General features: G+C 51.4%; 1 protein-coding gene across 4 annotated transcripts in view; it reads left to right on the forward strand.

The window, feature by feature from the left end:
• The window catches only part of CELF3 (CUGBP Elav-like family member 3), a 130,817-nt gene that overhangs the window by 46,098 nt on the left and 60,587 nt on the right, over positions 1-24,132 (forward strand). For 2 of the 4 annotated variants that reach the window (XM_069950706.1, XM_069950707.1), the window contains exon 1: positions 6,591-6,868. The exons of the other annotated variants lie outside the window; for them this stretch is intronic. In XM_069950706.1, coding sequence (XP_069806807.1) covers positions 6,724-6,868 — 145 coding nt within the window. In that variant the 5' untranslated portion in view covers positions 6,591-6,723. Of the gene's footprint in view, positions 1-6,590; positions 6,869-24,132 lie in introns of those variants that run through there. 4 annotated transcript variants of the gene reach the window in all.

The following is a 24,132-nucleotide window of genomic DNA, read 5'->3' on the forward strand; positions in this document are numbered from 1 at the left end:
TGCCATGTATAATATAATACATACTACACATATAACACATATGCCATGTATAATATAATACATACTACACATATAACACATATGCCATGTATAATATAATACATACTACACATATAACACATATGCCATGTATAATATAATACATACTACACATATAACACATATGCCATGTATAATATAATACATACTACACATATAACACATATGCCATGTATAATATAATACATACTACACATATAACACATATGCCATGTATAATACATACTACACATATAACACATATGCCATGTATAATATATACTACACATATAACACATATGCCATGTATAATACATACTACACATATAACACATATGCCATGTATAATATATACTACACATATAACACATATGCCATGTATAATATATACTACACATATAACACATATGCCATGTATAATATATACTACACATATAACACATATGCCAAGTATAATACATACTACACATATAACACATATGCCATGTATAATATATACTACACATATAACACATATGCCATGTATAATACATACTACACATAAATATGTCACCTATGATAATGTATGAGACATACTACACATATAGGCTATGTTCACACAACGTCCAAAATATTGAAAAGGCGGCTGATTTTAATATTTTAAAAAACGTCCATTTTTACCGAGATTTAACTTACTGCAATGGCAATGCATTGAAGTCAATGGAAAGACAGACGTCCAACGCACACAGTGTATTGAATAATGGACGTTTTTCCCGTGGGCGTCAAAATAATGAACAAGATCTTTATTTCGTCTTTTACAAACCGCGGACGTTTTTTGTTAGGAGTTCACATACAGTTTTTCTTCTATACACACATATACAGCATGTATGACATAACCTACAAATCATGTATGCGACACACAATATACAGCATATACACACATAACATATAAATCTATACGTATAATACATAAGATGTTCCGTAGGCACAGCACACATACAGCACAAGTCATGTATGATACATATCACTAATACATATATACACATCACATATACATTTATATATATATATATATATATATATATATATATATATATATATATATATATATAAAACACAAGTCACAATGAACACATCATATACACATATAACACAGGGTGTAAAATAAATATACACTGGTGTAAACTGCCCACAGCAGCCAGTCACAGATCAGCTCTCAGCTCTGGTAACATGAAAAGGAGGATGGATCCTGCACACTACAGGACTGTCTCCTGCCTGCTCTCCTAGTCCTGGAGGAGGATCAGCACCAAGGACAGAGCCCAGTGCACAGTGTTTCCTGATATCATACACTGCCCTCCTGGTATCATACACTGCCCTCCTCCTATCATACACTGCCCTCCTGGTATCATACACTGCCCTCCTGGTATCATACACTGCCCTCCTCCTATCATACACTGCCCTCCTGATATCATACACTGCCCTCCTGGTATCATACACTGCCCTCCTCCTATCATACACTGCCCTCCTGGTATCATACACTGCCCTCCTGGTATCATACACTGCCCTCCTCCTATCATACACTGCCCTCCTGGTATCATACACTGCCCTCCTCCTATCATACACTGCCCTCCTGGTATCATACACTGCCCTCCTGGTATCATACACTGCCCTCCTCCTATCATACACTGCCCTCCTGGTATCATACACTGCCCTCCTGGTATCATACACTGCCCTCCTCCTATCATACACTGCCCTCCTCCTATCATACACTGCCCTCCTGGTATCATACACTGCCCTCCTCCTATCATACACTGCCCTCCTGGTATCATACACTGCCCTCCTGGTATCATACACTGCCCTCCTCCTATCATACACTGCCCTCCTGGTATCATACACTGCCCTCCTCCTATCATACACTGCCCTCCTGGTATCATACACTGCCCTCCTGGTATCATACACTGCCCTCCTCCTATCATACACTGCCCTCCTCCTATCATACACTGCACTCCTCGTATCATACACTGCCCTCCTGGTATCATACACTGCCCTCCTGGTATCATACACTGCCTTCCTGATATCATACACTGCCCTCCTCCTATCATACACTGCCCTCCTGGTATCATACACTGCCCTCCTCCTATCATACACTGCCCTCCTGGTATCATACACTGCCCTCCTCCTATCATACACTGCCCTCCTGGTATCATACACTGCCCTCCTGGTATCATACACTGCCCTCCTCCTATCATACACTGCCCTCCTCCTATCATACACTGCCCTCCTCGTATCATACACTGCCCTCCTGGTATCATACACTGCCCTCCTGGTATCATACACTGCCTTCCTGATATCATACACTGCCCTCCTCCTATCATACACTGCCCTCCTGGTATCATACACTGCCCTCCTCCTATCATACACTGCCCTCCTGGTATCATACACTGCCCTCCTGGTATCATACACTGCCCTCCTCCTATCATACACTGCCCTCCTCCTATCATACACTGCCCTCCTCGTATCATACACTGCCCTCCTCCTATCATACACTGCCCTCCTGGTATCATACACTGCCCTCCTGGTATCACACACTGCCCTCCTGGTATCATACACTGCACTCCTTGTATCATACACTGCCCTCCTGGTATCATACAATGCACTCCTTGTATCATACACTGCCCTCCTCGTATCATACACTGCTCTCCTCCTTTCATACACTGCCCTTCTTTTATCATACACTGCCCTCCTGGTATCATACACTGCCCTCCTTGTATCATACACTGCCCTCCTGGTATCATACACTGCCCTCCTTGTATCATACACTGCCCTCCTCGTATCATACACTGCCCTCCTCGTATCATACACTGCCTTTATTTTATCATACACTGCCCTCCTGGTATCATACACTGCCTTCCTCCTATCATACACTGCCCTCCTCGTATCATACACTGCTCTCCTCCTTTCATACACTGCCCTTCTTTTATCATACACTGCCCTCCTGGTATCATACACTGCCTTCCTCCTATCATACACTGCCCTCCTGGTATCATACACTGCTCTCCTCCTTTCATACACTGCCCTCCTTATATCATACACTGCTCTCCTCCTTTCATACACTGCCCTCCTTATATCATACACTGCTCTCCTCCTTTCATACACTGCCCTTCTTATATCATACACTGCCCTCCTTATATCATACACTGCTCTCCTCCTTTCATACACTGCCCTCCTGGTATCATACACTGCCTTTATTTTATCATACACTGCCCTCCTGGTATCATACACTGCCTTCCTCCTATCATACACTGCCCTCCTCGTATCATACACTGCTCTCCTCCTTTCATACACTGCCCTTCTTTTATCATACACTGCCCTCCTTATATCATACACTGCTCTCCTCCTTTCATACACTGCCCTTCTTATATCATACACTGCCCTCTCTGTGATGCCCATGCCCTCCGCCCCTCACATCACACCTGCCCCCCTCCCACCAGGACTCTCTATGATGCCCCTGCCCTCCACCCCTCACATCACACCTTGCCCCCCCCTCCCCCCGGGACTCTCTGTGTTGCCCCTGCCCTCCGCCCCTCACATCACACCTTGCCCCCCCCCTCCCCCCGGGACTCTGTGATGCCCCTGCCCTCCGCCCCTCACATCACACCTTGCCCCCCCCCCTCCCCCCGGGACTCTCTGTGATGCCCCTGCCCTCCGTCCCTCACATCACACCTTGCCCCCCCCCTCCCCCCGCCCTTCGGGGCTCTCTGTGATGCCCCTGCCCTCCGCCCCTCACATCACACCTTGTCCCCCCCTCCCCCCGGGACTCTCTGTGATGCCCCTGCCCTCCGCCCCTCACATCACACCTTGCCCCCCCCTCCCCCGGGACTCTCTGTGATGCCCCTGCCCTCCGCCCCTCACATCACACCTTCCCCTTCCCCCCCCCCTTCCCCCGGGACTCTCTGTGATGCCCCTGCCCTCCGCCCCTCACATCACACCTTGCCCCCCCTCCCCCCGGGACTCTCTGTGATGCCCCTGCCCTCCGCCCCTCACATCACACCTTGCCCCCCCCTCCCCCCAGGACTCTCTGTGATGCCCCTGCCCCCCGCCCCTCACATCACACCTTGCCCCCCTCTCCCCCCGGGACTCTCTTTGTTGCCCCTGCCCTCCGCCCCTCACATCACACCTTGCCCCCCCCCTCCCCCCGGGACTCTCTGTGATGCCCCTGCCCCCCGCCCCTCACATCACACCTTGCCCCCCCCCTCCCCCCGGGACTCTCTGTGATGCCCCTGCCCCCCGCCCCTCACATCACACCTTGCCCCCCCCCTCCCCCCGGGACTCTCTGTGATGCCCCTGCCCTCCGCCCCTCACACCACACCTTGCCCCCCCCCCCTCCCCCCGGGACTCTCTGTGATGCCCCTGCCCTCCGCCCCTCACATCACACCTTACCCCCCCCCCCTCCCCCGGGACTCTCTGTGTTGCCCCTGCCCTCCGCCCCTCACATCACACCTTGCCCCCCCTCCCCCCGGGACTCTCTGTGATTCCCCTGCCCTCCGCCCCTCACATCACACCTTGTCCCCCTCTCCCCCCGGGACTCTCTTTGTTGCCCCTGCCCTCCGCCCCTCACATCACACCTTGCCCCCCCCCCTCCCCCCGGGACTCTCTTTGTTGCCCCTGCCCTCCGCCCCTCACATCACACCTTACCCCCCCCCCTCCCCCCGGGACTCTCTGTGTTGCCCCTGCCCTCCGCCCCTCACATCACACCTTGCCCCCCCTCCCCCCGGGACTCTCTGTGATGCCCCTGCCCTCCGCCCCTCACATCACACCTTGTCCCCCTCTCCCCCCGGGACTCTCTTTGTTGCCCCTGCCCTCCGCCCCTCACATCACACCTTGCCTCCCCCCCCCCCCCCCCGGGACTCTCTGTGATGCCCCTGCCCTCCGCCCCTCACATCACACCTTGCCCTCCCCCCCCCCCCCCCCGGGACTCTCTGTGATGCCCCTGCCCCCCCCCTCCCCCCGGGACTCTCTGTGATGCCCCTGCCCCCCGCCCCTCACATCACACCTTGCCCCCCCCCCTCCCCCCGGGACTCTCTGTGATGCCCCTGCCCTCCGCCCCCCACATCACACCTTGCCCCCCCCCCTCCCCCCGGGACTCTCTGTGATGCCCCTGCCCCCCCCCTCCCCCCTCCCCCGGGACTCTCTGTGATGCCCCTGCCCTCCGCCCCTCACATCACACCTTGCCCTCCCCCCCCCCCGGGACTCTCTGTGATGCCCCTGCCCCCCGCCCCTCACATCACACCTTGCCCCCCCCCCCCCCCCCGGGACTCTCTGTGATGCCCCTGCCCTCCGCCCCTCACATCACACCTTGCCCCCCCCCCCCCCCGGGACTCTCTGTGATGCCCCTGCCCCCCCCCTCCCCCCGGGACTCTCTGTGATGCCCCTGCCCCCCCCCTCCCCCCGGGACTCTCTGTGATGCCCCTGCCCCCCCCCCCCTCCCCCCTCCCCCGGGACTCTCTGTGATGCCCCTGCCCTCCGCCCCTCACATCACACCTTGCCCTCCCCCCCCCCCGGGACTCTCTGTGATGCCCCTGCCCTCCGCCCCTCACATCACACCTTGCCCCCCCCCCCCCGGGACTCTCTGTGATGCCCCCGCCCTCCGCCCCTCACATCACACCTTGCCCCCCCTCCCCCCGGGACTCTCTGTGATGCCCCTGCCCTCCGCCCCTCACATCACACCTTGCCCCCCCCCCTCCCCCCGGGACTCTCTGTGATGCCCCTGCCCCCCCCCTCCCCCCGGGACTCTCTGTGATGCCCCTGCCCTCCGCCCCTCACCTCACACCTCCCCCCCCCTCCCCCGGGACTCTCTGTGATGCCCCTGCCCCCCCCCTCCCCCGGGACTCTCTGTGATGCCCCTGCCCTCCGCCCCTCACATCACACCTTGCCCCCCCCTCCCCCCGGGACTCTCTGTGATGCCCCTGCCCTCCGCCCCTCACATCACACCTTGCCCCCCCCCCTCCCCCCGGGACTCTCTGTGATGCCCCTGCCCTCCGCCCCTCACATCACACCTTGCCCCCCCCCTCCCCCCGGGACTCTCTGTGATACCCCTGCCCTCCGCCCCTCACATCACACCTTGCCCCCCCCCCTCCCCCTTTTCTCGGCTGAGAGCTTCAGCACCAAGGAGAGCGGCAGAACAATGGCCAAGGCAGGGAGCGTCTGCAAAGTGTCATCCCCGGCAGCTGGAGAAGAGGCCCCTCCCTCCGCCCGGCAGGTGTTCTCCGCCTTCCCCCCCCCCCCCCCCCCCCGGCCGATGTACAGCGCCCCACCCCCACACACCCAGCTCAGGCAGGTATACAGCGCAGCCCCGGCAGGTGTATAGCGCCCCCTCTCTCATACAGGGCAGGGGGGCGGGCACCGGGCACAGTGTAGAGCAGCAGCCTCGGTTGTTCGCCTGTGGGCGGGCTCAGCTCTTTCTCCCCGGCCCCTCACTCTGACATCATCCCCGTCAGGCTGGGGCGGGGCCGGGCACCGGGGAGGGGGCGGCACCGGGGAGGGGGCACAACTGTGCGAAGAAAAGATTCCGAGTCAGAGCTGAAGATTCAGTAACGGTGGAAGAAGCGGCGGCCGGAGAGAGAACCGGAGGAGTGTCAGCTGGTGGGCACCGAGCACATCCCCGGACCGTAGCCGCACCTGGCGCCCGTGCCTTCTGCGCCCCCTCCCGCTGCCCACCTCGCCCCAATGAAGGAGCCCGATGCCATCAAACTTTTCATTGGGCAGATCCCCCGGAACCTGGAGGAGAAGGACCTGAAGCCCATCTTCGAGCAGTTCGGGAAGATCTATGAGCTGACGGTGATCAAAGACAAATTCACCGGGGTGCACAAAGGTGGGTGCGCGGGGGCGGGGCCTGGGCCCGGGGGGGCGGGGTATATGGGGCAGTGGGGAGCAGGTATATAGTATAGGGGGCAGTGGGGAGCAGGGTATATAGTATAGGGGCAGTGGGGAGCAGGGTATATAGTATAGGGGGCAGTGGGGAGCAGGTATATAGTATAGGGGGCAGTGGGGAGCAGGTATATAGTATAGGGGGCAGTGGGGAGCAGGTATATAGTATATGGGGCAGTTGGGAGCAGGGTATATAGTATAGGGGCAGTGGGGAGCAGGGTATATAGTATAGGGGCAGTGGGGAGCAGGGTATATAGTATATGGGGCAGTTGGGAGCAGGGTATATAGTATAGGGGCAGTGGGGAGCAGGGTATATAGTATAGGGGCAGTTGAGAGCAGGGTATATAGTATATGGGGCAGTGGGGAGCAGGGTATATAGTATATAGGGTAGTGGGGAGCAGGTATATAGTATATAGGGCAGTGGGCAGCAGGGTATATAGTATATAGGGTAGTGGGGAGCAGGTATATAGTATATAGGGCAGTGGGGAGCAGGGTATATAGTATATAGGGCAGTGGGGAGCAGGTATATAGTATATGGGGCAGTGGGGAGCAGGGTATATAGTATAGGGGCAGTGGGGAGCAGGTATATAGTATATAGGGCAGTGGGGAGCAGGGTATATAGTATAGGGGCAGTGGGGAGCAGGGTATATAGTATATAGGGCAGTGGGGAGCAGTTATATAGTATAGGGGGCAGTGGGGAGCAGGGTATATAGTATATAGGGCAGTGGGGAGCAGTTATATAGTATATAGGGCAGTGGGGAGCAGGGTATATAGTATATAGGGCAGTGGGGAGCAGGGTATATAGTATATAGGGCAGTGGGGAGCAGGGTATATAGTATATAGGGCAGTGGGGAGCAGGGTATGTAGTATAGGGGGCAGTGGGGAGCAGGTATATAGTATATAGGGCAGTGGGGAGCAGGTATATAGTATATAGGGCAGTGGGGAGCAGGGTATATAGGGCAGTGGGGAGCAGTTATATAGTATAGGGGGCAGTGGGGAGCAGGTATATAGGGCAGTGGGGAGCAGGTATATAGTATATAGGGCAGTGGGGAGCAGGTATATAGTATATAGGGCAGTGATATAAGAGGGCAACTAAATAGAGAGGTAATAGGGATGAAAGTTATGAAGGGGGCAGTGCTGGAGATAAACAGAGTAGGATGATGGGGGTCAGGATGATGGTTGGGGGTCAGGATGATGTTGGGGGTCAGGATGATGTTGGGGGTCAGGGTGATGTTGGGGGTCAGGATGATGGTTGGGGTTCAGGGTGATGATGGGGGTCAGGATGATGGTTGGGGTTCAGGGTGATGGATGGTGGTCAGGAAGATGTTGGGGGTCAGGGTGATGTTGGGGGTCAGGATGATGGTTGGGGTTCAGGGTGATGATGGGGGTCAGGATGATGGTTGGGGTTCAGGGTGATGGATGGTGGTCAGGATGATGTTGGGGTCAGGGTGATGTTGGGGGTCAGGATGATTGTTGGGGGTCAGGGTGATGATGGGGGTCAGGGTGATGGTTGGGGTTCAGGATGATGTTGGGGGTCAGGATGATGTTGGGGGTCAGGATGATTTTTGGAGGTCAGGGTGATGATGGGGGTCAGGGTGATGATGGGGGTCAGGGTGATGATGGGGGTCAGGGTGATGGATGGGGGTCAGGATGATGTTGGGGTTCAGGATGATGTTGGGGGTCAGGATGATGTTGGGGGTCAGGATGATGTTGGGGGTCAGGGTGATGATGGGGGTCAGGGTGATGATGGGGGTCAGGGTGATGATGGGGGTCAGGGTGATGGATGGGGGTCAGGGTGATGGATGGGGGTCAGGGTGATGGATGGGGTTCAGGATGATGTTGGGGGTCAGGATGATATTAAGGTTCAGGGTGATGATAGGGGCAGGATGATATTAGGGGTCAGGGTGATGGATGGGGGTCAGGGTGATGGATGGGGGTCAGGGTGATGGATGGGGGTCAGGGTGATGGATGGGGGTCAGGGTGATGGATGGGGGTCAGGGTGATGGATGGGGTTCAGGGAGATGGTTGGGGTCAGGATGATATTGGGGCTCAGGGTGATGGATGTGGTCAGGGTGATGGATGGGGTCAGGATGATATTGGGGCTCAGGGTGATGGATGTGGTCAGGGTGATGGATGGGGTCAGGGTGATGATGATGGGGTCAGGGTCATATTAGGGGTCAGGGTGATGGATGTGGTCAGGATGATTCTTGGGGGTCAGGGTGATGGTTGGGGGTCAGGGTGATGGTTGGGGGTCAGGATGATGGGGTCAGGATGATGGGGGTCAGGGTGATGGATGATGTTGGGGTCAGGATGATGTTGGGGGTTAGGATGATGTTGGGGGTTAGGATGATATTAAGGTTCAGGGTGATGATAGGGGCAGGATGATATTAGGGGTCAGGGTGATGATGGGGGTCAGGGTGATGATGGGGGTCAGGGTGATGATGGGGGTCAGGGTGATGATGGGGGTCAGGATGATGGTTGGGGGTCAGGGTGATGGTTGGGGGTCAGGATGATGGTTAGAGATCAGGAGGATATTAAGGGTCAGGATGATATTAGGGGTCAGGGTGATGATGGGGGTCAGGGTGATGATGGGGGTCAGGGTGATGGATGGGGGTCAGGATGATGTTGGGGGTCAGGGTGATGATGGGGTCAGGATGATGGTTGGGGGTCAGGGTGATGATGGGGTCAGGATGATATTAGGGGTCAGGGTGATGGATGGGGTCAGGATGATATTAGGGGTCAGGGTGATGGATGGGGGTCAGGATGATATTATGGGTCAGGGTGATGGTTGGGGGTCAGGGTGATGGTTGGGGTCAGGGTGATGATGGGGCTCAGGGTGATGATGGGGGTCAGGATGATGGTTAGGGGTCAGGGTGATGATGGGGGTCAGGGTGATGATGGGGGTCAGGGTGATGATGGGGGTCAGGGTGATGGATGGGGGTCAGGGTGATAGTTGGGGGTCAGGGTGATGGATGGGGTCAGGGTGATGGATGGGGGTCAGGGTGATGGATGGGGGTCAGGGTGATGGATGGGGGTCAGGGTGATGGATGGGGGTCAGGATGATAGTTGGGGGTCAGGATGATGGTTGGGGGTCAGGGTGATGATGGGGTCAGAATGATATTAGGGGTCAGGGTGATGGATGGGGGTCAGGATGATAATAAGGGTCAGGGTGATGACGGGGTTAGGATGATATTAGGGGTCAGGGTGATGATGGGGTCAGGATAATATTAGGGGTCAGGGTGATGGATGGGGGTCAGGATGATGTTAGGGGTCAGGATGATGGATGGGTTTCAGGATGATGTTAGGGGTCAGGGTGATGATGGGGGTCAGGGTGATGATGGGGGTCAGGATGATGGTTAGGGGTCAGGATGATGGATGGGGTTCAGGATGATATTAGGGGTCAGGGTGATGGATGGGGGTCAGGATGATATTAGGGGTCAGGATGATGTTAGGGGTCAGGATGATGGATGGGTTTCAGGATGATGTTAGGGGTCAGGATGATGTTAGGGGTCAGGGTGATGATGGGGGTCAGGATGATGGTTAGGGGTCAGGATGATATTAGGGGTCAGGGTGATGGATGGGGGTCAGGATGATAGTTGGGGGTCAGGATGATAGTTGGGGGTCAGGATGATGGTTGGGGGTCAGGGTGATGGTTGGGGGTCAGGGTGATGGTTGGGGGTCAGGGTGATGATGGGGGTCAGGATGATATTAAGGGTCAGGATGATGGTTGGGGGTCAGGATGATGGTTGGGGTCAGGGTGATGGTTGGGGTCAGGGTGATGGTTTGGGGTCAGGGTGATGGTTTGGGGTCAGGGTGATGGTTTGGGGTCAGGGTGATGGTTTGGGGTCAGGGTGATGGTTGGGGGTCAGGGTGATGATGGGGTCAGGATGATATTAAGGGTCAGGATGATGGTTGGGGTCAGGATGATGGTTGGGGTCAGGGTGATGGTTGGGGGTCAGGGTGATGATGGGGTTCAGGATGATATTAAGGGTCAGGATAATGGTTGGGGGTCAGGATGATGGTTGGGGGTCAGGATGATGGTTGGGGGTCAGGATGATGGTTGGGGGTCAGGATGATGTTGGGGGTCAGGATGATTGTTGGGGGTCAGGGTGATGGATGGGGTTCAGGATGATGTTGGGGTCAGGGTGATGATGGGGGTCAGGGTGATGGTTGGGGTCAGGGTGATGGTTGGGGTGAGGATGATATTAAGGGTCAGGATGATGGTTGGGGATCAGGGTGATGATAGGGTCAGGGTGATGGTTGGGGGTCAGGGTGATGGTTGGGGGTCAGGGTGATGGTTGGGGGTCAGGGTGATGATGGGGGTCAGGGTGATGATGGGGGTCAGGGTGATGGTTGGGGTCAGGGTGATGGTTGGGGTCAGGGTGATGGTTGGGGTCAGGGTGATGGTTGGGGTCAGGGTGATGGTTGGGGTCAGGGTGATGGTTGGGGTCAGGGTGATGGTTGGGGGTCAGGGTGATGGTTGGGGGTCAGGATGATACTAAGGGTCAGGATGATGGTTGGGGATCAGGGTGATGATGGGGGTCAGGATGATATAAGGGGTCAGGGTGATGATGGGGGTTGATAATGGGTACCTAGGGGCAATAGGTGGGGGTCGCTGGGTACATACATCCTGGGGCCCCTCCTTGCAGAACTGTATCCCAGGAAGGTCAGACACAGCAGAGGAGAGGACAGGGAGGTAAGGCCGGCTTGTTTGAGCCTGAGAGGAAAACAAAGGAGGCTGAGAGCCGGGAGAGGCGGCGGAGGGTGCGGGGCCCAGAGACAAAGGACGGGGAGGAAGCCGGGTGACATTGGAGGCTGAGGAGCCCAGAGTAACCATGATCGGGGGAGGGGAGGAGAGGTGACAGATGGCACTGGGGGTGGGGGGCTGCTGCTGCTTCCGGCTGGGAGGGAGCTTTATAGGGGACACAGAACAACAAGCGCCCAAAGCTCCAGACCCCCCTGGGACCCCAGACGCCCAAAAACCCAGTGTAAGCCATGTGTACTGTGCTGTATACAGATATATACATGTTACTTCATATAGGATATCTAGAGTGTAAGCTCCTGTGGTTCCTGTATATACAGGTATAGAGTGTAAGCTCCTCTGTATATACAGGTATAATAGAGTGTAAGCTCCTGTGTATATACAGGTATAATAGAGTGTAAGCTCCTGTGTATATACAGGTATAATAGAGTGTAAGCTCCTCTGTATATACAGGTATAGAGTGTAAGCTCCTGTGGTTACTGTATATACAGGTATAGAGTGTAAGCTCCTGTGGTTACTGTATATACAGGTATAGAGTGTAAGCTCCTGTGGTTACTGTATATACAGGTATAGAGTGTAAGCTCCTGTGGTTACTGTATATACAGGTATAGAGTGTAAGCTCCTGTGGTTACTGTATATACAGGTATAGAGTGTAAGCTCCTGTGGTTACTGTATATACAGGTATAGAGTGTAAGCTCCTGTGGTTACTGTATATACAGGTATAGAGTGTAAGCTCCTGTGGTTACTGTATATACAGGTATAGAGTGTAAGCTCCTGTGGTTACTGTATATACAGGTATAGAGTGTAAGCTCCTGTGGTTCCTGTATATACATGTATCTAGTATATACATGAGTGTAAGCTTCTGTGGTTACTGTGTATACAGGTATGGGCTATGTTCACACTATGTATGTGTGCGGCTGTATTTTTTATGCGGCTGGAAATGTGCGGATGAAACTACGGCCGTGGGAAAAAAATAGACATGCGGCTGAAAACATACGGTCATTAACTTGGAAATCTGGTTCAACTAAAAATAACAAATAAAATCTTTAGAAAGTGATGCAAACACCTCTGGATGCATCTGGGAAAGCAGGGAACACAGTTTACAGGAATCGCTATTACCGGGGTTTGCGATCCTCTGCAGTAATGCCGATGTCTCTCATGGTTAATCTATTGAATAAATAAAACACATTTTCTTTGTAATAAAGTCCCTTTCGTTGTTCAATAATTTAATTTAAACGAATCCATCATTGTGCAATTAAATATACTGTTAAAATAAATATATATATAAATAAATGTATATTTATATATATATATTTTTTGACAGTATATTTAATTGCACAATGATGGATTCGTTTAAATTAAATTATTGACCAACGAAACTGATTTTATTACAACAAAAATGTGTTTTATTAATTAAATATTAATTAGTACAGGAAGCTCCATAAGCCGTTAATTCATATTGCCGGTAATAGAGCTTTCTGTACTAATCATCACTTTACTTTAATGAAAACATCAAATGTTTCTTCTAATTATGTTATCACAATAGCATTATTAGAAGAAACATTTAGAATTATATGTGCGCTCAGCTGATTGGCTGATCGGCTCAGTGCACATATAATTAGCGGGTCCGCAGCACAGTGACTTCATTGTGCTGCGGACCAGCGAAGAGGACACATCGGGGTGAGTATACAGATCTCCCCACCCCCTCCCCAGCACTGCACCCATCCCAGTAAGGAAGGGGGGGGGCAGTTAACCCCTTCCTTGCTGGGATGGGTGCAGTCTGACATCAGTCTGGCCCCCAAGGGGTTAAGGGGGATGCAATACATCCTCCCTTAACCCCTTGGGGGCCAGACTGTAAGCAGCGATCTGTAAAGATGCTGCATACTGTAAGGTGCACAACACTGCTCACAATGATGGGTGTTGTGCTCCTGTTTGTGTGTTTTTTGTGTGTTTCCCCCTTTTTGTTTTTCAGATATCGGTATCCTGTGGATTACGTCGGATTACGTGGACTACGTCGATGACCAGCGGTTGTTTGGTGTTTTTCTTTTTAATAAAATGGTCAATGAGGGATGTGGGGGTATTTTTATTTGAATAAAAAAGATTTTTTCACTTGTGTCTTGTCTTTATTTCTTTACTTTATAGACTTAGTAGTGGAAGCGTCTAATAGACGGAATCCATTACCCCAGTACCCAATGCCACCAGGGGTACTGGGAAGAGCCGGGTGCCAGTGGTCCCGGAATGTCAAAATTGGCGCTCCTGGACCGGGCGGCAGCAGGCTGGTAAGATTTAGGCTGGGGAGGGCCTAAACCAATGGCTCTTCCCACCCTGGTGTTACCAGGCTGCTGTCGCTTGGTTTTTAACCCGGCTGGTTATAAAAATAGGGGGGACCCTATGCGTTTTTTTTTTTAAATAAATAAATTAATAAAAACGCATAGGGTCCCCCCTATTTTTATAACCAGCCGGGTTAAAAACCAAGCGACAGCAGCCTGGTAACACCAGGGTGGGAATGGCCATTGGTTTATGCCCTCCCCAGCCTAAATCTTACCAGCCTGCTGCCGCCCGGTCCAGGAGCGCCAATTTTGACGCACCGAGACCACTGGCACCCGGCTCTTCCCAGTACCCCTGGTGGCACTGGGTACTGGGGTAATAATGGGGGGTTAGTGTTAGCCATTTTATACCGGCTAACACTAGGCCCCAACTTAGTAATGGATTCCGTCTATTAGACGGCTTCCACTACTAAGTCTATAAAGTAAAGAAATAAAGACAAGACACAAGTGAAAAAATTTTTTTTACTCAAATAAAAACACCCCCACATCCCTCATTGACCATTTTATTAAAAAAAAACACCAAACAACCGCTGGTCATCAACGTAGTCCACGGAATCTGACGTAATCCACAGGATACCGATATCTGAAAAACAAAAAGGGAGAAACACACAAAAAACACACAAACAGGAGCACAACACCCATCATTGTAAGCAGTGTTGTGCTCCTTACAGTATGCAGCATCTTTACAGATCGCTGCTTACAGTCTGGCCCCCAAGGGGTTAAGGGAGGATGCATTGCATCCCCCTTAACCCCTTGGGGGCCAGACTGATGTCAGACTGCACCCATCCCAGCAAGGAAGGGGTTAAGTGACCCCCCTTCCTTGCTGGGAGGGGTGCAGTGCTGGGGAGGGGGTGGGGAGAGCTCTATACTCACCCCGATGTGTCCTCTTCGCTGGTCCGCAGCACAATGAAGTCACTGTGCTGCGGACCCGCTAATTATATGTGCGCTGAGCCGATCAGCCAATCAGCTGAGCGCACATATAATTCTAAATGTTTCTTCTAATAATGCTATTGTCATAACAGAATTAGAAGAAACATTTGATGTTTTCATTAAAGTAAAGTGATGATTAGTACAGAAAGCTCTATTACCGGCAATATGAATTAACGGCTTATGGAGCTTCCTGTAATAATTAATATTTAATTAATAAAACACATTTTTGTTGTAATAAAATCATTTTCGTTGTTCAATAATTAAATTCTAACGAATCCATCATTGTGCAATTAAATATACTGTCAAAAAATAAATATATAAATATATAAATATACATTTATTTATATATATATTTATTTTAACAGTATATTTAATTGCACAATGATGGATTCGTTAGAATTAAATTATTGAACAACGAAAATGATTTTATTACAACAAAAATGTGTTTTATTAATTTAATATATTAACTATTAGAGGCATCGGCATTCGGCATCATTGCCGGCTATTTTTGAAGTACTCCGTACGGACCACCTGTCAATCCACGGCCGTGAATTTGCACAGTTCCAGCCGCAAACAATGGTCTTGTTCCTTTTTTACGGGTCCGTTTACGATCGGGCCGTAGGTTCATACATAGTGTGCACTGTGCAGCCGTATATCGTATACTTTCCAGCGTACGCATGAACTGGGAAAAATACCGCCGATGATTTACAGCCTGCAATACAGCCGCACAGATACATAGTGTGAACCTAGCCATAGAGTGTAAGCTCCTGTGGTTACTGTATATACAGGTATAGAGTGTAAGCTCCTGTGGTTACTGTATATACAGGTATAGAGTGTAAGCTCCTGTGGTTACTGTATATACAGGTATAGAGTGTAAGCTCCTGTGGTTACTGTATATACAGGTATAGAGTGTAAGCTCCTGTGGTTACTGTATATACAGGTATAGAGTGTAAGCTCCTGTGGTTACTGTATATACAGGTATAGAGTGTAAGCTCCTGTGGTTACTGTATATACAGGTATAGAGTGTAAGCTCCTGTGGTTACTGTATATACAGGTATAGAGTGTAAGCTCCTGTGGTTACTGTATATACAGGTGGATAGAGTGTAAGCTCCTGTGGTTTCTGTATATACAGGTATAGAGTGTAAGCTCCTGTGGTTACTGTATATACAGGTGGATAGAGTGTAAGCTCCTGTGGTTTCTGTATATACAGGTATAGAGTGTAAGCTCCTGTGGTTACTGTATATACAGGTATCTATGGCTGGGTTCACACTACATATATTTGAGGCTGTATATTTCAGGCCTCATAGCAACCAAAACCAGGAGTGGATTGAAAACACAGAAAGGCTATGTTTACACAATGTTGAAACTGAGTGGATTTTTCGCACATTGTTCGGTGGAATAAGAATTCGCAGCTGAAATGTACGCAATACTAACGACTAAACGACTGCAAGAACGATCATAAATAACGATCATCGTTCCATGTAATTGGGCGAATGATTTCGGGTCGTTTGCCTTAGCAATCGTTTAAGATCGTTTATCGTTAATCGTTAGTCGTCGAAAAATTGCTTGGTGTAATAGTACCCTAAGCTCCTGTGTATATACAGGTATAGAGTGTAAGCTCCTGTGGCTTCTGTATATACAGGTATAGAGTGTAAGCTCCTGTGGTTACTGTATACTATAGGTATAGAGTGTAAGCTCTTTGGCCTAGCTTCCCTCTCCAACATTGCCCCCAGTCTTGTATATATGATGTCAGTGAGTGTGTGAAGCTGGGACTAGTAGTCCCCCTGGTCTCTGGCACTGCGGCTGCTCTGGCCGTTCTCCTCCCCTTTCTCCGGCCGTGCACTCGGCTCCATTAATAGAATAAAGATCCTGTAATTGGATTTCTGGCGGATTTATCTCAGCGTCACAGAAGCAGATCAATGGCCGGAGCTGCCGGCAGACAATGGATGAACCCAGCCGCTCCCCAGAGCTTACACTCTAATCAGGAGCATTGAGGCTCCTGGGTATACTCCTAGGAGGGTTATAGAGGTATAATGGGGGGTTATATAGGTGTAATGGGGGGTTATATAGGTGTAATGGGGGGTTATAGAGGTATAATGGGGGGTTATAGAGGTATAATGGGGGGTTATATAGGTATAATGGGGGGTTATATAGGTGTAATGGGGGGTTATAGAGGTATAATGGGGGGTTATATAGGTATAATGGGGGGTTATATAGATGTAATGGGGGGTTATAGAGGTATAATGGGGGTTATAGAGGTATAATGGGGGGTTATATAGGTGTAATGGGGGGTTATATAGGTGTAATGGGGGGTTATAGAGGTATAATGGGGGGTTATAGAGGTATAATAGGGGGTTATATAGGTATAATGGGGGTTATATAGGTGTAATGGGGGGTTATAGAGGTATAATGGGGGGTTATAGAGGTATAATGGGGGGTTATATGGGTATATAGAGGTGTAATGGGTGGTATTATAGGTGTAATGGGGGTTATAGAGATATAATAGGGGGTTATAGAGGTGTAATGGGGGGTTATATAGGTATAATGGGGGTTATAGAGGTGTAATGGGGGTTATATAGGTATATAGAGGTGTAATGGGTGGTAATATAGGTATAATGGGGGTTATAGAGGTGTAATGGGGGGTTATATAGGTATAATGGGGGTTATAGAGGTATAATGGGGGGTTATAGAGGTATATAGAGGTGTAATGGGTGGTAATATAGGTATAATGGGGGTTATAGAGGTGTAATGGGGGTTATATAGGTATAATGGGTTATATAGGTATAATGGGGGTTATAGAGGTATAATGGGGGGTTATATAGGTATAATGGGGGTTATATAGGTATATATAGGTGTAATGGGGGGTTATAGAGGTGTAATGGGGGGTTATAGAGGTGTAATGGGGGGTTATAGAGGTGTAATGGGGGGTTATAGAGGTGTAATGGGAGGTTATAGAGGTATAATGGGGGGTTATATAGGTATAATGGGGGTTATATAGGTATATATAGGTGTAATGGGGGGTTATAGAGGTGTAATGGGGGGTTATATAGGTATATAGAGATGTAATGGGTGGTAATATAGGTATAATGGGGGTTATAGAGGTGTAATGGGGGGTTATATAGGTATAATGGGGGGTTATATAGGTATAATGGGGGTTATAGAGGTATAATAGGGGGTTATATAGGTATAATGGGGGTTATATAGGTATAATGGGGGTTATATAGGTATATATAGGTGTAATGGGGGGTTATAGAGGTGTAATGGGGGGTTATATAGGTATAATGGGGGTTATAGAGGTATAATGGGGGGGTTATATAGGTATAATGGGGGTTATAGAGGTATAATGGGGGGTTATATAGGTATAATGGGGGTTATAGAGGTATAAGGGGGGGTTATATAGGTATAATGGGGGGTTATAGAGGTATAATGGGGGGTTATATAGGTATAATGGGGGTTATAGAGGTATAATGGGGGGTTATAGAGGTATAATGGGGGTTATAGAGGTGTAATGGGGGGGTTATATAGGTATAATGGGGGGTAATAGAGGTATAATGGGGGGTAATAGAGGTATAATGGGGGGTTATAGAGGTATAATGGGGGGTTATAGAGGAATAATGGGGGGTTATAGAGGTATAATGGGGGGTTATAGAGGTATATAGAGGTGTAATGGGTGGTAAAATAGGTATAATGGGTTATAGAGGTGTAATGGGGATGGGGGGTTATAGAGGTATAATGAGGGGTGTCGGGTGGGGGGTGATATGAGGGGTGTCAGGGGGGCGGTGATATGAGGGGTGTCGGGGGGGCGATGATATGAGGGGTGTCGGGGAGGCGGTGATATGAGGGGTGTCGGGGAGGCGGTGATATGAGGGGTGTCGGGGGGGCGGTGATATGAGGGGTGTCGGGGAGGCGGTGATATGAGGGGTGTCGGGGAGGCGGTGATTTGAGGGGTGTCGAGGGAGGGTGTTGATATGAGGGGTGTTGGTGATATGAGGGGTGTCGGGGGGGCGGTGATATGAGGGGTGTCAGGGGGGCGGTGATATGAGGGGTGTCAGGGGGGTTGTGATATGAGGGGTGTTGGGGGCGGTGATATGAGGGGTGTCTGTGATATGAGGGGTGTCGGGGAGGCGGTGATATGAGGGGTGTCTGTGATATGAGGGGTGTCGGGGGGTGATATGAGGGGTGTCGGGGAGGCGGTGATATGAGGGGTGTTGGGGGGGCGGTGATATGAGGGGTGTCGGTGATATGAGGGGTGTTGGGAGGCGGTGATATGAGGGGTGTCGATGATATGAGGGGTGTCGGGGGGGCTATGATATGAGGGGTATCGATATGAGGGGTGTTGGGGAGGAGGTGATTTGAGGGGTGTCGAGGGAGGGTGTTATGAGGGGTGTTGGTGATATGAGGGGTGTCGGGGGGCAGTGATATGAGGGGTATCGGGGGGCGGTGATATGAGGGGTGTCGGGGGGGCGGTGATATGAGGGGTGTCAGTGATATTAGGGGTGTCGGAGGGGCGGTGATATGAGGGGTGTCAGGGGGGTTGTGATATGAGGGGTGTTGGGGGGGCGGTGATATGAGGGGTGTCTGTGATATGAGGGGTGTCGGGGGGGCGGTGATATGAGGGGTGTTGGTGATATGAGGGGTGTCGGGGGGCAGTGATATGAGGGGTGTCGGGGGGCGGTGATATGAGGGGTGTCGGGGGGCGGTGATATGAGGGGTGTCGGGGGGGCGGTGATATGAGGGGTGTCAGGGGGGTTGTGATATGAGGGGTGTTGGGGGGGCGGTGATATGAGGGGTGTCTGTGATATGAGGGGTGTCGGGGGGGCGGTGATATGAGGGGTGTCTGTGATATGAGGGGTGTCGGGGGGGCGGTGATATGAGGGGTGTCAGTGATATGAGGGGTGTCGGGGGGGCGGTGATATGAGGGGTGTCGGGGGGGAGGTGATATGAGGGGTGTCAGTGATATGAGGGGTGTCGGGGGGGCGGTGATATGAGGGGTGTTGGGGGCGGTTATATTAGGGGTGTCGGGGGGGCTGTGATATGAGGGGTGTTGGGAGGAGGTGATATGAGGGGTGTCGGTGATATGAGGGGTGTCAGGGGGGCGGTGATATGTGGGCTGTCGAGGGAGGATGGTAATATGAGGGGTGTCGGGGGGGCTATGATATGAGGGGTGTCGATGATATGAGGGGTGTCGGGGGGCTATGATATGAGGGGTGTCAATGATATGAGGGGTGTCGGGGAGGTGGTGATTTGAGGGGTGTAGAGGGAGGGTGTTGATATGAGGGGTGTTGGTGATATGAGGGGTGTCGGGGGCGGTGATATGAGGGGTGTCGGGGGGCAGTGATATGAGGGTTGTCTGGGGGGGTTTGAGAGGTGATGGGGCGGTGATATGAGAGGTGTCCGGGGGGCAGTGATATGAGGGGTGTTTGGGGGCGGTGATATGAGTGGTGTCGGGGGGGCGGTGATATGAGAGGTGTCCGGGGGGCAGTGATATGAGGGGTGTTTGGGGGCGGTGATATGAGGGGTGTCGGGGGGGTGATATGAGGGGGGTCAGGGAGCACTGATATGAGGGGTGTTGGGGGGGCGGTGATATGAGGGGTGTCAGTGATATGAGGGGTGTCGGGGGGCGGTGATATGAGGGGTGTTGGGGGCGGTTATATTAGGGGTGTCGGGGGAGGCGGTGATATGAGGGGTGTCAGGGGGCGGTGATATGAGGGGTGTTGGAGGGCGGTGATATGAGGGGTGTTTGGGGGGGCGGTGATATGAGGGGTGTTGGGGGGCGGTGATATGAGGGGTGTTGGGGGGCGGTGATATGAGGGGTGTTGGGGGGGCAGTGATATGAGGGGTGTCGGGGGGCGGTGATATGAGGGGTTTTGGGTGTCAGTGATATGAGGGGTGTTGGGGGGAGGTGATATTAGGGGTGTTGGGGGGCGGTGATATGAGGGGTGTCGGGGGTGATATGAGGGGTGTTGGGGGGAGGTGATATTAGGGGTGTCGGGGGGGGCGGTGATATGAGGGGTGTCGGGGGGCGGTGATATGAGGGGTGTTGGGGGGAGGTGATATTAGGGGTGTTGGGGGGCGGTGATATGAGGGGTGTCGGTGGGCGGGGATATGAGGGGTGTTGGGGGGAGGTGATATTAGGGGTGTTGGGGGTGGTGATATGAGGGGTGTCGGTGGGCGGGGATATGAGGGGTGTTGGGGGGAGGTGATATTAGGGGTGTTGGGGGGGCACTGATATGAGGGAAGCTATTGTTGTCAGCAGGAGCCACATTCTTGGACAATCCATAGAGATCAATGATTTCTATGTTTGGAATCTGTCACCCGTCCAACCAATATAGGAGGAGCAGCACTGCACGTGTGGGACATAGGAGGGACCTAATAGCAGCCTGACATGGCTGATACCAGAGATAATAGATTGTAATTCTTTTATTTTATATAAAAAAAAAATACAAAACATAACCCGGCATATCGGCCATAACAATAAATCATAAATAAATGAAATAACAGAAATATAAACAATTCATAACAAAATAGAACAGCCTATTCCGGCATATACAGATCCTATATACATATAACCCTGTCTGGTCCAGGACACCATACAGTCACATATATATATATATATATATATATATACACACACACACATTATATACACCTATATACTCACACATGTATATAAAAATAACCAAGAAAATAAATAATCAAATAAGCAAAAATATTCTTCAGAACAGTCCGGCAATATCCATAACTGACTACATAAAACAAAGACAGACCTAAAATAATAAAATAACGAAACTTTTTTTTTTTTTTTTATAATCATAATATACTACAACCCTCCCCCCCCCCCCAACCACCTCCCGGACCCCTCTATACCTACACATATACAACTATAACACAACAACCTCCCCCCCCCCTCCCCCCACACCTCCCGGATCCCTCTGTATCAACAAATATACAACTATAATACAATACAACAAAGCCCCCGCCCCCCAACCTCCCATACCCCTCTATACCCACATATATACAACTAAAGTACAATACAACAAAGCCCCCGCCCCCCAACCTCCCATACCCCTTTATACCTACATATATACAACTATAATACAATACAACAAAGCCCCCCCCCCCACCTCCCATACCCCTCTATACCCACATATATACAACTATAATACAATACAACAAAGCCCCCCCCCCCCACCTCCCATACCCCTCTATAACTACAAATATACAACTATGATACAATATACCCTACACCATAACCCCCCAACCTCCATACTTTACATATCCCCAAAACCATAGACCACCCAGCAAACCCTCAGGGCTCAGGTTCGATGTCTGGAAGCCGTCTACATCCTATCCATCACATAAACAAAACAAAAATCTAAGGTGATAGCGTCGGCCCCTCACCAGGAAAGAGACTACTCGGCTAAAGCACCTTAAAGGAAATCCCCCTCCAAAGGGTCGATGCCTTAGATGCCCCCAACCTTTCATACTCCAAGGAGCGCACCCTCACCAGGTCACCGAGCGTGTTCCTACAAACCTTGTCCGCAGGGAGGATTTTCTGTCTCGTCGAAACTAAACATCAAGCGTGCCACGTGTGATACCTGACAACTACACTGACTAAGAATAAAGTGCAGCGGTCCCTACCGCCCAGGTCTTTGAACGTCCCATAGGTCCACTCAGCATAGGAAAGGGCAGCCAGCTTCAGCCAGCCGATAGAAGTGCCCACCCTTTGATATACCTCTGTATTAAAAGGACAATGAAGCAGGAAGTGATCCATGTTCTCCAACGCTCCCCCACACTCCTCTCGGGGACACCCCTTCTCGTCAGAGTTCCTGTACTTCAGATTGTCCTTCACATATAGCCTACCATGGAAGCCGCGCCAGGTCAAATCCCCAAACTTTAGGGGGATCCTAGGTGAATTTAAAAGAGACAACCCAATCCCCTGATCCCCACCTGGGCAATCCTTGAGGGCCAGTGGTTTCTGGAAATGGCTCAGCAAGACCCTCTTATCAAGGATTCTCCTCGGGAGAGTTCTCACCTCCCACATTCCCAGCCCCCACCGCCTGATCACCTTCAGAACCAGTGCAGCATAAGTCGGGAGATGCCCGTGCGGCGTGCAAAGATCCTTCATTTGACCGCCTATCTCCCATTCCTGGAAGAAAGGCTGAAACCATTTCCTGCAAGAGACTACCCACGGAGGAGCCCTCTCTTTCCAGAGGTTCGCAACACTGGTCTTTGAAAAGGTGTTTACTAAAAACACCACCGGGTTGACCATACCCAACCCGCCTAGTCTCCTCGTGCGGTAAGTCACCTCCCTCTTAACTAGGTTAAGTCTGTTCCCCCACAACATTAGGAAGAACAGACCGTAGACCCGCGTCCAGAGGGGTTCCGGCAAAAGGCTCACACTGCCCAAGTAGATTAACAACGGGAGCAAGAAAGACTTGATCAAGAAGACCCTTTCCCTAAAGGTCAAAGACCAACCTTTCCACTGTTCCACTCTTTTGGAGACATCTTCCAGTCTGCTCTCCCAATTTCGTGTGGGGTAATCCCCGGGACCAAATTCGATGCCCAGAATTTTTGCAGATTCTTGGGGCATAGGGAGGGTGTCCGGGAGACAAAACTCAGGGTCTCCCCCTCCCAACCAAAGACTTTTGCACTTGTCACAGTTGATTTTAGACCCGGATGCCTCCAAGTAGCAATCCACCTCCGACATCACCCACTCCACCTCCCCTGGAAAGAGCCAAAAATGGAGACTTCATCAGCGTACGCCACTACCCTCAAGGCAGAATCCGGCACCGCCAGGTCCATCCTCACCCCCGCCAACGGTCCACCATCTATCCTTCGGAGGAAGGGGTCGATGGCGAAAGCATAAAGCAGAGGGCTTAAAGGACAGCCCTGACGTACACCAGACTCCACCGCAAAAGGGCGGCCCACCCAACCGTTCACCAACGGAAAAGTCTCAGCCCCTGCGTACAATGTTCTCAGCCAATCCACGAACCTCCCCGGCAGACCGTATTTCAAAAGAGTAGACCAGAGGTACTCATGATCAACCCGATCAAAAGCCTTAGCTTGGTCCAAGGACAGTGGAAACCCCCTCCAGTGACCAGCCCTACCCTGCTCCACGGCCTCGCGGACACCGAGCACAGCACTAAAAGTGCTACGACCGGGAACAGAGCAGTGCTGGGCCCCCGA

The sequence above is a fragment of the Dendropsophus ebraccatus genome, chromosome 13 (assembly GCF_027789765.1).
Source record: "Dendropsophus ebraccatus isolate aDenEbr1 chromosome 13, aDenEbr1.pat, whole genome shotgun sequence".
Lineage (NCBI taxonomy): Eukaryota > Metazoa > Chordata > Amphibia > Anura > Hylidae > Dendropsophus > Dendropsophus ebraccatus.